We start from the raw sequence: 12,964 nt of genomic DNA, 5'->3' as shown, positions 1-12,964 counted from the left end.
GCATTGAACACTCTTAACCCAACATTCCATGTACAATAAAAGAAGGCAGGAACATCCTGTCACATCACGTACACCCATAATGCATTATTCAAGATACAACACTTCTCTCTTTATCAAAGCAAGCCAACAAGTACAAGATTATCCTCCAGTTTAAATAAGATAATGACCACACACGAATTAGTCCACCCTCATTGCAAGAGACAAGATGCAAAGGGGAACCATGACAGCAAATTTTCATGTAGCACTGTAAGACGTACATTAAACTAACAGATCCATACAAGATAGAAACTTAATAACTTCTACACCCATCAGAAACCATGTCGAAACATAGGTGAAAATATAAATCAGCCATTCCTGAAAAAGCATTCCTTTCCACCCAACAAATTTGCTATGACAAATGCCTGGCAACAGCGTACAAACAGTACCAGGCGAGGTAAAGGCAGTAACCTATAGCCATAAAAAGTGAACACATCCCCTTGAAACCTTAAGTGTCTAATTTACTAGCACATAAACAAAGGGACACATCTTTGCAGACTTAAACATCCCCACGCCAAACTACACACACACTAAGAAAACGGGAAAAATCCGAGTATGACATGAAGGATAAAAACATTTTGCTCTAGGACCGAAAAAACACCTCCCCATCCTGCATTACAAGTGCCAAACAGGAATTACTTGCTCTATTGACAAAATGAATTCCGTCCAAGGGACAAACGCAATTGGCGGCATACCGCACTCGGCACTGTACCTGTGGCATACCTGGCTTCAGTCTGTTGGGCGTCTTCAGTAGTTAACGCAGGAGGTTTCTGCATAGACTTGGTCCTTACACACCAGAAGGGGGGGATGAGTTTAATCTTTTTTTATTAGGCACAATGTGCATTTCTGGGTGTGGCGTGGGTGTGACGAACGCTTATAGTGTAAGGACTGTGATAATGAAGAAAAATTGGAGCAATCAGATTCCCGGTAAGCCATCTAAGCAAAATCCTGATTTTTAAGCATCACCTAATTCACATCTGACTCCACAATTATTTAGCGTGCTCTGCTTCTCACGATGGGCTGGCAGGTACTCCTTTCTCAACCTTCCCTCCCCAGCCACCTTCTCCTTCACCTTTCTACACTTCTCCATCCATCTTTGCCCTGCCATAATGTACTGTTAGGACTGTACAGAGCTATGTTGCTTTGGAGCTAGGTTTGTGCTACTTCAAGCCATGTACATACTCCCAGGCAGAGACGTTTTAAGATATGGGCAAAGTGGACTCTGGCCCCGGTCTTCAGCTTTTCAGGGGGTCCCCTGATTGAGCCATCTCTGTTCTGCAGAGAGTGTTGCTCTGCTGATCTTGAACCATTCTCACATTGTTTTAAATACCGTGTTACTTTAATTTATTTCCATTGTGGGTAATGTGCGAGTCTATTACAGACATTTTGCAGAGACTTGCTGTGTTTATGTTTCATGCAACTTCCATAATAGATAGTTTCGGTTAGATCAAAACAGGACCTCATGTATACGAAATGGGAAGGTGTCACAGAGATTATTTGCAGTAATGTTAGCGAGCTGCTGCTGTGTTATGCTATGAAAACACATGCCACTATCTCTGAAAATTTAATTTAAACAGAATTTGGCTGAGTATGCCTGCGTACTGTCAGTGACCTGGCCAAAGAGGGCATTAAAGAACTGAAACTGGACCATGAGTTCTAAGCTGTTCTGAACAGATCCCTCCAAACGTTCATGGCCCAGGACCCCCAAACTCCTTAAGATGTCTCTGCTCCTAGGCAAACAGATAGTTTAGCATTCAGAGAACAGTAGCAAGAATTCCGTGGCATGCAAACCCCACATCTTTCCTGGCGAGACGTCTGGCGTTCACAGAGATTCGCGAAGCCTGGCATTGTTTTTAGCAATACAAAGCACAGGGCGTTGGCATAGTGTGTAAATCATGAAGTGACAAGAGAAACGCCCATGCTTGGCGATAGTGCAGCTCACATAGGACTTTACCAATCGCCGGGCTGATGCAAGAACACGAGATCAGAAACAGCAGGTTTAATTTTTCAAAATTGCCATGGTTTACCCCAATCCCACTTAGAGTTTATCAAACTGACCCTGGATTTGTTAATTTAATATGAAACCTCATCGTTCTGCATTGAGCATGTGAGTAGTTTATAACCCCTTTTCTGATTTCAATATTGCATTTCGAATGTGCGAGATCCTTAAACCTTACCTGCATGGGTGTTTGTATCAACATACAACAGGTAATACAGGATGCTATGTCAGAGTAAAACGAAAAGGCATTTTCAATTACAGTAGGGATTAGATTGAAAACTGACAAACATTCTTTATTCAGTATTGTTTGAGGTGCACAGATATGTCAGTCCCAGATGTATTATAGAATTCATAAAATAATGCATCACATCAACAACGTGTATATTGTTCATGTAGTGGGTAGAGAAAAATGATAAGTGCATGCATGTTACCAATATTTTTGGTGTTGATCGAGATTTCAGGGTACGGTGTTATCCTTGATACAAAAGAGCTCTTGTATGATTTCTATCCAATCCGTTAAAGTCTCTGCTAACTGTACTTCATTTGTGATCAGTATTATGCACAGTTCCTCTACTATAAACTATTCATCCATGTCCTTTAGCCACACCTGCAGATTAGGGCTTTGCATGCTTATCCACGCCTACCGGACCCTGTAATGTAAGATAGACTTTTTACCTTTTTGTTATGGACTCATTTATTGTTTGTCAGAGAATGAGCTCTGTTGCATATTGGCAGGGATCCCGCCCAATAAACCCGCATTTCCCTCTCCCCAGTTAGAGGTGAGGGAACCGCTGACTGACCTGCGGTGGGGGACCATCTACCGCAGGCTCACCATCTTCAGGGTGCTGGAAGGCCTGCTCTACTAAGGACACTTTCCCACACAGATGTTCCAGGCATGCCCTGGCATGGAAGATCATCCGTTGCCTACACCTTCAGGGAGAAAAGTAGTGTGTCAGGGCAATTTATATTTTGTTTCACAGAAATAAACCTCCTCTTTGGGGGTTTGTTTCTGTAACATAAGTAACAATAATTAATGCTGTCCAGCCGCCAAGACATGGTAGCCTTCCTGTATTTGAGTTTTGCTGAAGTGGTCCTAAAGCCTAGGCAGAAGACCTTTCAGCAAAACAATCCCTCCAGCATGGTATAAGTATGGTGGCTGGTACAAAGTAGGAATCGCTATTAGGAAATTGCAGATAAGGAATCCCATTGCATTTGTGTCAAAGGGCTGGTTTTGCATTTCTCAAATAGCGATTTCTTATTAGGAAATCGCTATTTGGGAAATGCAAAACCAAGGATGGCAATGGGCAAAAGGCCCTCCTTGGTGCACCCCAAAAATAGTTGGGTACATGTAGAGCACACATATGCCCAAAGGGCATGGGTGTGCTCTATTGCAATTTAAAAAAAGCATTTTCGGGTGCTTTTCTAAAATTGCACATGGTTACCATAGACTTTAAGTCGATGGTAATTGCATTTCCTAAATGCCCAAATTGCATTTATGAAATGCTTTGTACATCAGAATAGGAATCGCAAATAGGTAATCTCTATTTGCAATTTCCTATTCTGGGGATCGCAAATTGCGAATTCTACAGGGTAAAGATCACAATTTGCAATTTCCTAAAGACCTTTGTTTGTACATCAGAAAAGGCCATTTTGCACTTCTTAATGACCCGAAATACCGATTCAGACCGTTAAGAATTGCAAAAGGGCTTTGTACGTATTGCCCCCAGATCCTTGTTTACTTTGTGTTCTTGCTTCTGTTGCCACGGCACCAGAGACCGCAGATAGAGAGGGCAGGGCCAGGTGAGCAAAGGGATAAACCAGACGGACCAGCTGCTACCTCTCTTTACTCCTAATTGACACCCCAGAAATTCTTCTATTTAGTAGTTCAAGCCCCCTCCAGGAACCCACAGTGGGAAACGCTGGAGTGGGAAGTTTAAAAGTTGTAAGGACCTCTTCCACTGCTTTTGCTACGCCCCCCAAAATTTCCACCACCCATCAATTAAAGTAGATGAAAGGTTAGCAGTCTATGGCCCTCATTACAACCCTGGCGGTCATGTTAAAGTGGCGGTATAACGCCAACAGGCCGGCAGTAAAAAAAATGAGATCACGATCATAGGCAGCCACTTTAACACTCCGACCGCCACGGCAGTAGAAACAAACACCGCAGGGGTAACCGCCAGCAGACAGGCGGAAGACAAGGTTCCGCCCACTGTATTACAAGAGGCCTATCCGCCACCTTTTCCGGGGCGGTACCAACGCCATCAAAAGCACAGCAGAAACAGGACTTGGAACGGAAACCACTGAACTTTCAACACCCAACGAGTTCCTAGGACGCCATGGAGCCCGAGTTACAGGTCCTGCAATGTTGCTTTACCTCCTCTTGTATCAGGAGCAGCAAAGACGCCAGCGACGACCACGTTGAGTACTGCACCTAGCACACAGGGGAGGGGAGAAGGGAAAAGAGAGTGACACACACACACAACACGCAACACCCCCACCCTCACCCCCAACACCATACACACAAATACATGCAGCAACATTACATATACACCCCGTAACCCTCTGGAAGAACGCAAGGACCAAATGAAATGATTGTAACAAGTGTAATCATTGAAAAATCAGATAGGCCAAATAAAAATAGCAGTATATACAAATATGTACACCTACTACACAAGTCCTGATAGTAATGAAATCATTGTCCGTGGACCAGTGGTCCCAAAATGCGTGGGTGAAGCCCACACAAGATACCTGACTCGAAACGGAGAGAACACTGCAGGGGCATCAGATTGAAAATAAACAGGCACCTCAGGGGGAGAGGGGGAACCTCAGCTGGATGAACGGACGACGCCACTGCTCCACGAGGGGGCTCCATGCCCACAGTTTGGTCCTGGGGAGTGCAAAGCCACAGTCTCTCAAGCCTCTCCAGTGGGTGGTTTGCCCACTGCTTTATCCTGGGGAATGCAAAGCCACAGTCTCTCATGTCTCTCCAGTGGGTGATTTGCCCACTGCTTTATCCTGGGGAGTGCAAAGCCACAGTCTCTCAAGTGGGTGGTTTGCCCACTGCTTTATCCTGGGGAGTGCAAAGCCAGTCTCTCAAGTGGATGTGATTCTCCACTGGTTCTGGAGGGGGCATTGTGCCCATAGTGCTTCATCCTGCCAAGGATCAGGTGAGTGGATGTGATTTTCCACTGGTTCTGGAGAGGGCATTGTGCCCAGATTGCTTCATCCTGCCAAGGACTGGGGTAGTGGATGTGAATCTCCACTGGTTCTGGAGGGGGCATTGTGCCCAGAGTGCTACACATGCAGTGTGGCAGGTCTCTTTCCCTCACCTGGGTGTGTGTGCCACAAGATTGCCTGGGAACAGGTAGCATGATACTCCATGGAGGCAGAGACACACTCTGCCCTGCTGCGACTTCGTCTGCCACATGCAGGTACAAACAGTGCTGGGTGTCATGTGTCCTGTATGCTGTGCAGGGTCCAGGACGTCTCCTGCAGCCTTGGACGGCTGCCCACTGGGGATGATAGCCATGTCAGCTGTGATGGCACTGTCTGAGCACGCCGCAGGCCTGGTAGTGGTGGTTGCGGTGGTGTCTGTGGCGGAGGTGCTGGCGGTGGTGCATGTGTCAGCACCTGTGGAGGGACACAGCAGGATGTCTCCTGCAGCCTCGGACGGCTGCCTACTGGGGATAATGCTGGGTACTGTTGCTGAGGCAGCAGACGTGCAGGTGGCGGTGTCCACCGCCGTACAGGTTGATGTTCTAGTTGACAGAAGGGGTGACTCTAGTCCCTCAGCCTGACCCTCCGTGCCCTGTCCTGACTTGCTCTTCGCTTTGTGTCCCTTCCCCACCTTTGATGTCGCTGCTGGTCCCTTGGCACTGTCCCCTTTTGGCTTAGAGGAGCCCTTGCTTGGTGGTTGGTGCGGCTTCTCCCTCCGTCATGTGGGCACCTTCTTCCCCTTGGCAGGTGGCGGAATGGGCTGATCCTTGGCCTCGTGAGGTGGCACACTGGCAGCCCTGATGGGTGCCGCTCGCGATGTGACCGGACTTGCTGAGACCACTGTGCTGGATGATTTGGTGGCTGAGGTGCTGGGCTGGGACCTGGACAGCCTGGCCCTAGGGGAAGGACGTTAGGCGAGGTGTAGGGAAGAGGTCATTGTTACCCAGGAAGAGTTTCTTAGACACATTGGGACAGGAAGATGGAGGGGGTTTGGGAGTGGAGGAAGAGGTAGTGGTTGTAGGAGGTGTACATCTGCTGAATTTGGGTGAAGGTGCATGGGCCGGAGGCTGTTGTGAGGTGGATGGCTGTTGGGTGGGTGTGTGCCTGCGTTTGTGTAGTTTGGGAGGGGGGCTCCCAGACACACTGGGAGAGGACACAGTGGATGTGGGCCTGGTTGTGGGGGTGGTGATTGCACATGAGCGGTGTGTGGTGATGGGCGTGCTGGTGATGGAGGTAGTGGCTGAGGATGTAGTGCATGCATGTGTGAATATAGATGAGACAGGGAGGGAGGAGGACGTGGAGGAGGGGGACACAGTGGAGGCAATGGATGTTGTTGTGTCTGCATGGGTATGGTGCTTGTGTGAGTGCCTGTGGGATGTGTGGTGCTTATGTTTGCCTGAGCCACTCTTGTGTGTTGATGAGTGTGCATGCTGGTCTGATGGTGTGCTTGGGATAGGCTGAGGTACAGGGGATTGCGTCTGGGTAGAGGAAGTTGGAGGGGGGAGGCTGGACACAGGGACAATGGCTGCCATCAGTGCTGAAGCCAGAGCCTGAAATGCTCTCTGTTGGGCCGCCACGCCAAAATGAATGCCCTCCAGGTATGCTTTTGTTTGCTGCAAATGCCTCTCAACACCCTGGATGGCATTCAAAATGGTTGATTGCCCAACAGTGAGGGATCTCAGGCGGTCAATAGCCTCCTCACTGAGGGCAGCAGGGCTGACTGAGGCAGGGCCTGAGGTGCCTGGGGTGAAGGAGATGCCCACCCTCCTGGGTGACCAGGCACAGGAAACTCGATGAGGGGCTGCTGAGAGGGGGGTGCTGGTAGGGGGGCTGGCGGCCGTACCTGTTGATGCCGTGGGCACAGAGGTGCCCGCCACCGCAAGGGAGCTCCTATCAGAGGAGGAGTGGCTGGTGTCTCCTCCTGTCCCCATCGTGGAGCTCCCTTCGCCCTCCGTCCAACTGGTGCCTTCTGACTCCGTTACTTCACCCTCCAGGGCCATGTGGGATGCAGCTCCCTTCTGCTACGGTGCCACTGCTCCTCCGCCAGATGATGCTAATGCACACAAAGACAGGGTGACAAAACAAAAAGGGGGGTAAAGACAGAGGAGACACATGGTCAATGCCTGCAACACCACTACCTTTGGCGGACACAACACACAGGGAGCAGCCCTATGCACTAAGCCATGCACTAACAGGGCAGGGGAAAAGCACATGCCCATGGGGCACTTTGTCTAGACCCATTTCATGCACAGCTGGTACCCATGGGAGCCTGACTAGGTGTAGAGGGCAAATACCACCTTTGGGGTTGGAGTGGGAATCAGCCTGCAAATCAATGGATCTACCTTTGCGTGTCTGCCCTGCCTAGGGGAACCCACAGCCCACCTACCCCACCCAGACACCTCGTCAAGCGTGCAGAGTCAGCTGAATGAGAGTGTACTCACCCCCTTGTGGCTGCTGTGATGCCCACAAGCGCCCATCCAACTCAGGATATGCTACCGCCAGGATCTGGTACATCAGGGGGGTCATGGTGCAACGGGCACCAGTTCCACATTGGGAGGCCATCCCCAGCTGGGCCTCCGCCGTCTTCTTGGTACAGCGGCGCAGGTCCTCCCATCTTTTCCGGCAGTGGGTGCTCCATCTATGGTAGACCCCCAGGGTCCGCACTCCCTTGGCAATGGCATGCCAAATACCCTTCTTCTGGTGGGCGCTGACCTAGAGGAATAGTGAAGTTAAAAAGGATGTTACTTTCCCGTACAGTCCTTCTCACACATTGGACACAAACCTCCCACCCTGTCCCATGAAAACATACACTCTCCACCGCACATGCTGGCCTGTCCCCCCCCCCCCGTCTCTTCCATCCACGACACTCCATGCAATCATGTCCCATCCATCATGCACACAGTTCACTCACCTGTTTGTCTGGAGGACCGTAGAGTAGCATGTACTGGTGGAGGACCCCATCCACTAGTTTATCCAACTCCTCCGCAGTGAAGGCAAGGGCCCTTTCCCCAGACACTGTAGCCATTGTCGCTTCCAGACGCAGGTCACAGCAGCACTTGCAGTGTAGGTCCTCTCCTGTTGAAGGTCTGGTATCAAGTGAGGAAAGAGATAGAAAATGGCGGTCACGTCTGCGACGGTGCGTACCGTCACCGCCGGCGTACATGGTCATTGGCTCCTGGAACCCATAGGGCCCAATGATAACCAATGCTGAATTGCGCAGCGGTCTTCGACCGCCTACCGCGATGCTGCACAACGCCAGCGCAGTTGCCTCATTTCCCCTTGTCCCACCTTACAGGGGGCCACATGGCAGGCCAACTAACCGGGTCACACCTATTTAGGCCAGGAATACGGACAGACAAAGGCACATAGAGATAATTTAACGATTGTGCTAAACAGCCTTGTGAAACCTATGTGGTGTATGACCCTCTGCTCACTGTTCTCCTCCATAGGGCACATCTGCTGGGGCAGGTGATGAGATGGCGGCATTCTCTGGTGTACAGACCCCTGGTGAACCTGTCAACAATGGAAGACAGACACATTATTATCACTTACAGACTTGATCGTGCAAGAATCCAGGAACTGTGTGCCCAGTTGGAGCCAGACCTGATGTCAGCTATCTGCCATCCCACAGAAATCCCCCCTCTAGTGCAGGTCCTGTCAGTGCTCCATTTCCTGGCAAGTGGGTCTTTTCAAACAACAGTAGCCATGGCACCAGGGATGTCACAGCCAATGTTCTCTAACGTGTTCTCCAGAGTGTTATCTGCCCTGCTGAAACACATGCACAGCTACATCGTTTTCCCTCAGGTGGAGGATCTGCCCACAGTGATAGGTGACTTTTATGCCCTGTGACATATCCCCAACATCATTGGTGCCATTGATGGTACACATGTGGCATTTGACCCCCCCCCGCAGGAATGATCAGATGTACAGAAACCGGAAAAGCTACCATTCAATGAATGTGCAGATGGTGTATTTGGCAGACCAGCACATCTCCCATGTGAATGCCAAGTATCCAGGCTCTGTGCATGACGCTTACATTTTGAGGAATAGCAGCATCCCTTATGTGATGGGGCAACTCCAGAGGCACCGTGTGTGGCTAATAGGTGAGCCCAAGGTCCCCACACAGTTTGATTAGGTGTCTGGGTATGGGAGATTCCCTAATGGTTGGAGGATGTCTAACAGTTGTCCCTCGATATTTGCAGGTGACTACGGTTACCCCAACCTGTCATGGCTACTGACCCCAGTGAGGAATCCCAGGACAAGGGCAGAGGAACGCTACAATGAGGCACATGGGTGAAGTAGGCGGATAAAAGAGCGCACCTTCGGCCTTCTGAAGGCCAGATTCCGGTGCCTCCATCTGACAAGTGGGCTCCCTATACTACTCACCGAAGAAGGTGTGCCAGATCATCGTGGCATGCTGTATGTAGCACAACCTGGCTTTGCGACGGCAGGTGCCTTTTCTGCAGGAGGATGGGCCTGATGGTGGTCTTGTGGCAGCTGTGGAGCCTGTGGACAGTGAAGAAGAGGAGGCAGAAGAAGAAAATGTAGACAACCATAACAACATCATCATGCAATACTTCCAGTGAGACACAGGTAAGAGGATGGAACTGCTTCCCACATCTCATACTGTTGTAGGACCTAGCATAAATCTGCCTTTGTAGCTCTGTGTGTGGACCCTGACATGCCACTGTGGCACTTTCACAGATCTGGGTCCCACTTTGTGCACCCTGCTATGTTTACTGCTGGCCAACAACTGTGTAACATTGGTATGTGAACATGTACATTGACATTGCTATATTTCTGAGAGGTTGCAATTACATATTTGTGAAAGTACAGACTGATTCCAGATTGATTTGTGATTCAAGGGTGTTTATTTCTGTGATGATAAGTGGAGGGGGGTGTGCAGTGGGCTGGGGTGATGGTGGAGGAATGTCCATGGTGGAATTCAGTCTCTTGGTCTCACAGGTGCATTGTCCATGGGTGCATAGGAAGGGGAGCAATGGCAGTTTAAGGTGGACAGGGTGACAAAGTGGGACAGAAGGGTGACATTCAGGAGGGTCTTATTTCCTGGCGGGGGTCTTGGCAATGTTCTCTGTCTTGTTCCTGGATCTCAGGGACCGTTTGCGGGGTGGTTCTTCTGTAGGGGGTGGGGTGCTGGTGGCCTGTTGTTCCTGTGGCGGTGCCTCCTGTCCACTAGTGCTGGCGGAGGTGGAGTGCTGTTCATCGTCCGGGCTAGTGTCAAGGGCCCATTTGTGTCCCACTGTGTCCCTCATGGTGTTGGCCAGGTCTGCCAGCACCCCTGTAATGGTGACCAGGGTGGTGTTAATGGACTTCAAGTCCTTCCTGATCCCAGGGTAGTGTTCCTCCTGCAGCCGCTGGGTCTCCTGAAACTTGGCCAGTACTGTGCCCATGGTCTCCTCGGAATGATGGTATGCTCCCATGATGTTGGAGAGTGCCTCATGGAGGGTCGGTTCCCTGGGCCTGTCCTCCCCCATCGCACAGCAGTCCTTCCAGCTTCCCTGTTGTCCTGGCCTCTGTCACCTGAACCGTGTTCCCACTGCCACTGACCCCAGGTCCCTGATTGTCTTGGGTTGGTGGGTTTGCCTGAGGTCCCAGTAGTGGTGGACACACTGCTGATTGACGTGTTCTGGGGACAATGGCATGGGCCCACTGGGTGGGTGCTGTGGTGGTGTTCCCTGAGGGGGAGGTTCATTGGTGGTTTGTGACTGTGTCAGGGGAACCGACTGTCCGGAGGTCCCTGATACCTGATACCCTCTACTCCTGTGCTTGCATTATTGCCGTGGCCCTTGTGTGATTGGTGATTTTGGGGCATGAGTGAGCCTCTACTGGACATGCTTTGGTGATGGGTGTCCATGCATCGGTGTTACATGCAGGGCTTGATTTTGGGATGTGTGGGTTGTGTTAGTGGGGTATCTGCGGGTTGTTGGGGTGATGGGTGTGAGGGTAGGGGTAGGAGTTTGTGATGGCATGCAGGTAGGGTGGGGGGGGATATAGTAGGGAGGATTTGCCTTACCAGAGTCCAGTCCTTCTGCTACTCCTGCGAGGCCCTCAGGATGCATGATTGCTAAGACTTGCTCCTCCCATGTTGTTAGTTGTGGGGGAGGAGGTGGGGGTACACCGCCAGTCCTCTGTACAGCAATCTGGTGTCTGGATACCACAGAACGCACCTTTCCCCCGTAGGTCGTTCGACCTCTTCCTGATGTCATCCCGTGTTCTTGGATGCTGTCCCACTGCGTTGACCCTGTCGACGATTCTCCGCCATAGCTCCATCTTCCTAGCAATGGAAGTGTGCTGCATCTGTGATCTGAAAAGCTGTGGCTCTACCCAGATGATTTCCTCCACCATGACCCTGAGCTCCTGCTCTGAAAATCTGGGGTGTCTTTGAGGTTCCATTATGTGGTGTGTGTGATGTGTGAGGTGCTGTTTGTTATGCTGTGTGATGTGTTGTGTTGGGGTGTGTTGCGTGAGGTGCGTGGATGTTGTATGAGTGATGGTGTTGTGTGCCTGTGGATGGTGGTGTTGTATTTGCTATTCTCTCTCTCAGCTTTTTCAACAAAATGTAATTGTAAGGGTTTGTGGGTAATGCAGGTGTGTGTTTTATAGTGTTGAGTGTGTGGGTGTGGTGTGTGTATGTGTATCAGGTAAGTGTATTTCGAATTGTCCAATGTGGTTGTGTTTTGTAAAGGTGTGTGTATTTTGAGTGCGGCGGTGTGTACTGCCAGTGGATTACCGCGGTTGAAAGACCGCCGCGTTGATTCGTGGGTCATGATAGTGTGGGCGCATTCTTATTGGCGTAATGGTGTAGGTTTTGGTATCGCCAGTTTATCACCTTTGACCTTTGGTGTGGCGGACTTGTGTGGGTGTCTGTATTGTGGCGGATTCCGAGATGTGGATCGTAATACCTGTAGCGGAATTCCGCCGCGGCCACCGTATGTTGGCGGCCTTCAGCACGGCGGTAGGTGGGATTTACCACCAGGGTTGTAATGAGGGCCTATGTTTTCACAGTAAAACTTTAGGGTTATTTAGACAAGATTGGTAATATTGGGAGTTACCCACCCTGGCACACTTGCATGTGCTTGCAGCGTTTTGTGCCTTGTCAACCATTATCTATAAAAACGGAATAACAGTACAAATAGTTTTAAAGACCTTTTTATACATGCTGTCCCCCATTTTACATGTTTTGCACTCAATCTTACCTCTAAAAAAAGCTAGTGCCAATAATAAGTGCAAATAGCAAGCAAGTGCTATTTGTGGTTAGCTCAGAATATACATGTATGCAAAAATATGCAATTTGTGCCAGTTTTGCATTACTCTATGGGGCATATTTACAAGCCCTTGCGCCATGCTACTGTAATTTTTTCTTTACATTAATGTGGCGTTAAGGAGGCAATTCCCCAGCGCCCTATTTACAAACTGGTTCAATGCATGCATTGCACCACTTTGTAAACCCTTGCACCACATTATGCCTTCACCAGGCATAATGTATGCAAGGTGGGTGTTCCCACGCAGGGAGGCTAAAATAAATGACTCAGTGAAATTTACTAGATTTCACTGCACTATTTTTGGCGGCATTTTTAACACCTGCTCAGGGCAGCCGTTAAAATGACGCACACATACCGTTCTATGTTAACTCTATTGTGGTATTGTGCTCCACGGTAGGTCATATTGTATATATGGCGCACACATATCATT

The 12,964-nt window shown here is 49.7% G+C and overlaps 1 protein-coding gene across 1 annotated transcript in view; it reads left to right on the top strand.

Annotated features, from left to right (window-relative positions):
- The first annotated feature begins 1,998 nt into the window (after positions 1-1,998).
- The window catches only part of LOC138261206 (uncharacterized), an 86,010-nt gene continuing 75,044 nt past the window's right edge, over positions 1,999-12,964 (top strand). The window contains exon 1 of the mRNA XM_069209957.1: positions 1,999-2,143. Within this exon, the coding sequence (XP_069066058.1) occupies positions 2,115-2,143 (29 nt within the window). The 5' untranslated portion in view covers positions 1,999-2,114. The remainder of the gene's footprint in view (positions 2,144-12,964) is intronic.

The sequence above is a fragment of the Pleurodeles waltl genome, chromosome 10 (assembly GCF_031143425.1).
Source record: "Pleurodeles waltl isolate 20211129_DDA chromosome 10, aPleWal1.hap1.20221129, whole genome shotgun sequence".
NCBI classification, from domain to species: domain Eukaryota; kingdom Metazoa; phylum Chordata; class Amphibia; order Caudata; family Salamandridae; genus Pleurodeles; species Pleurodeles waltl.
This window is presented reverse-complemented; position numbering and strand designations above follow the sequence as displayed.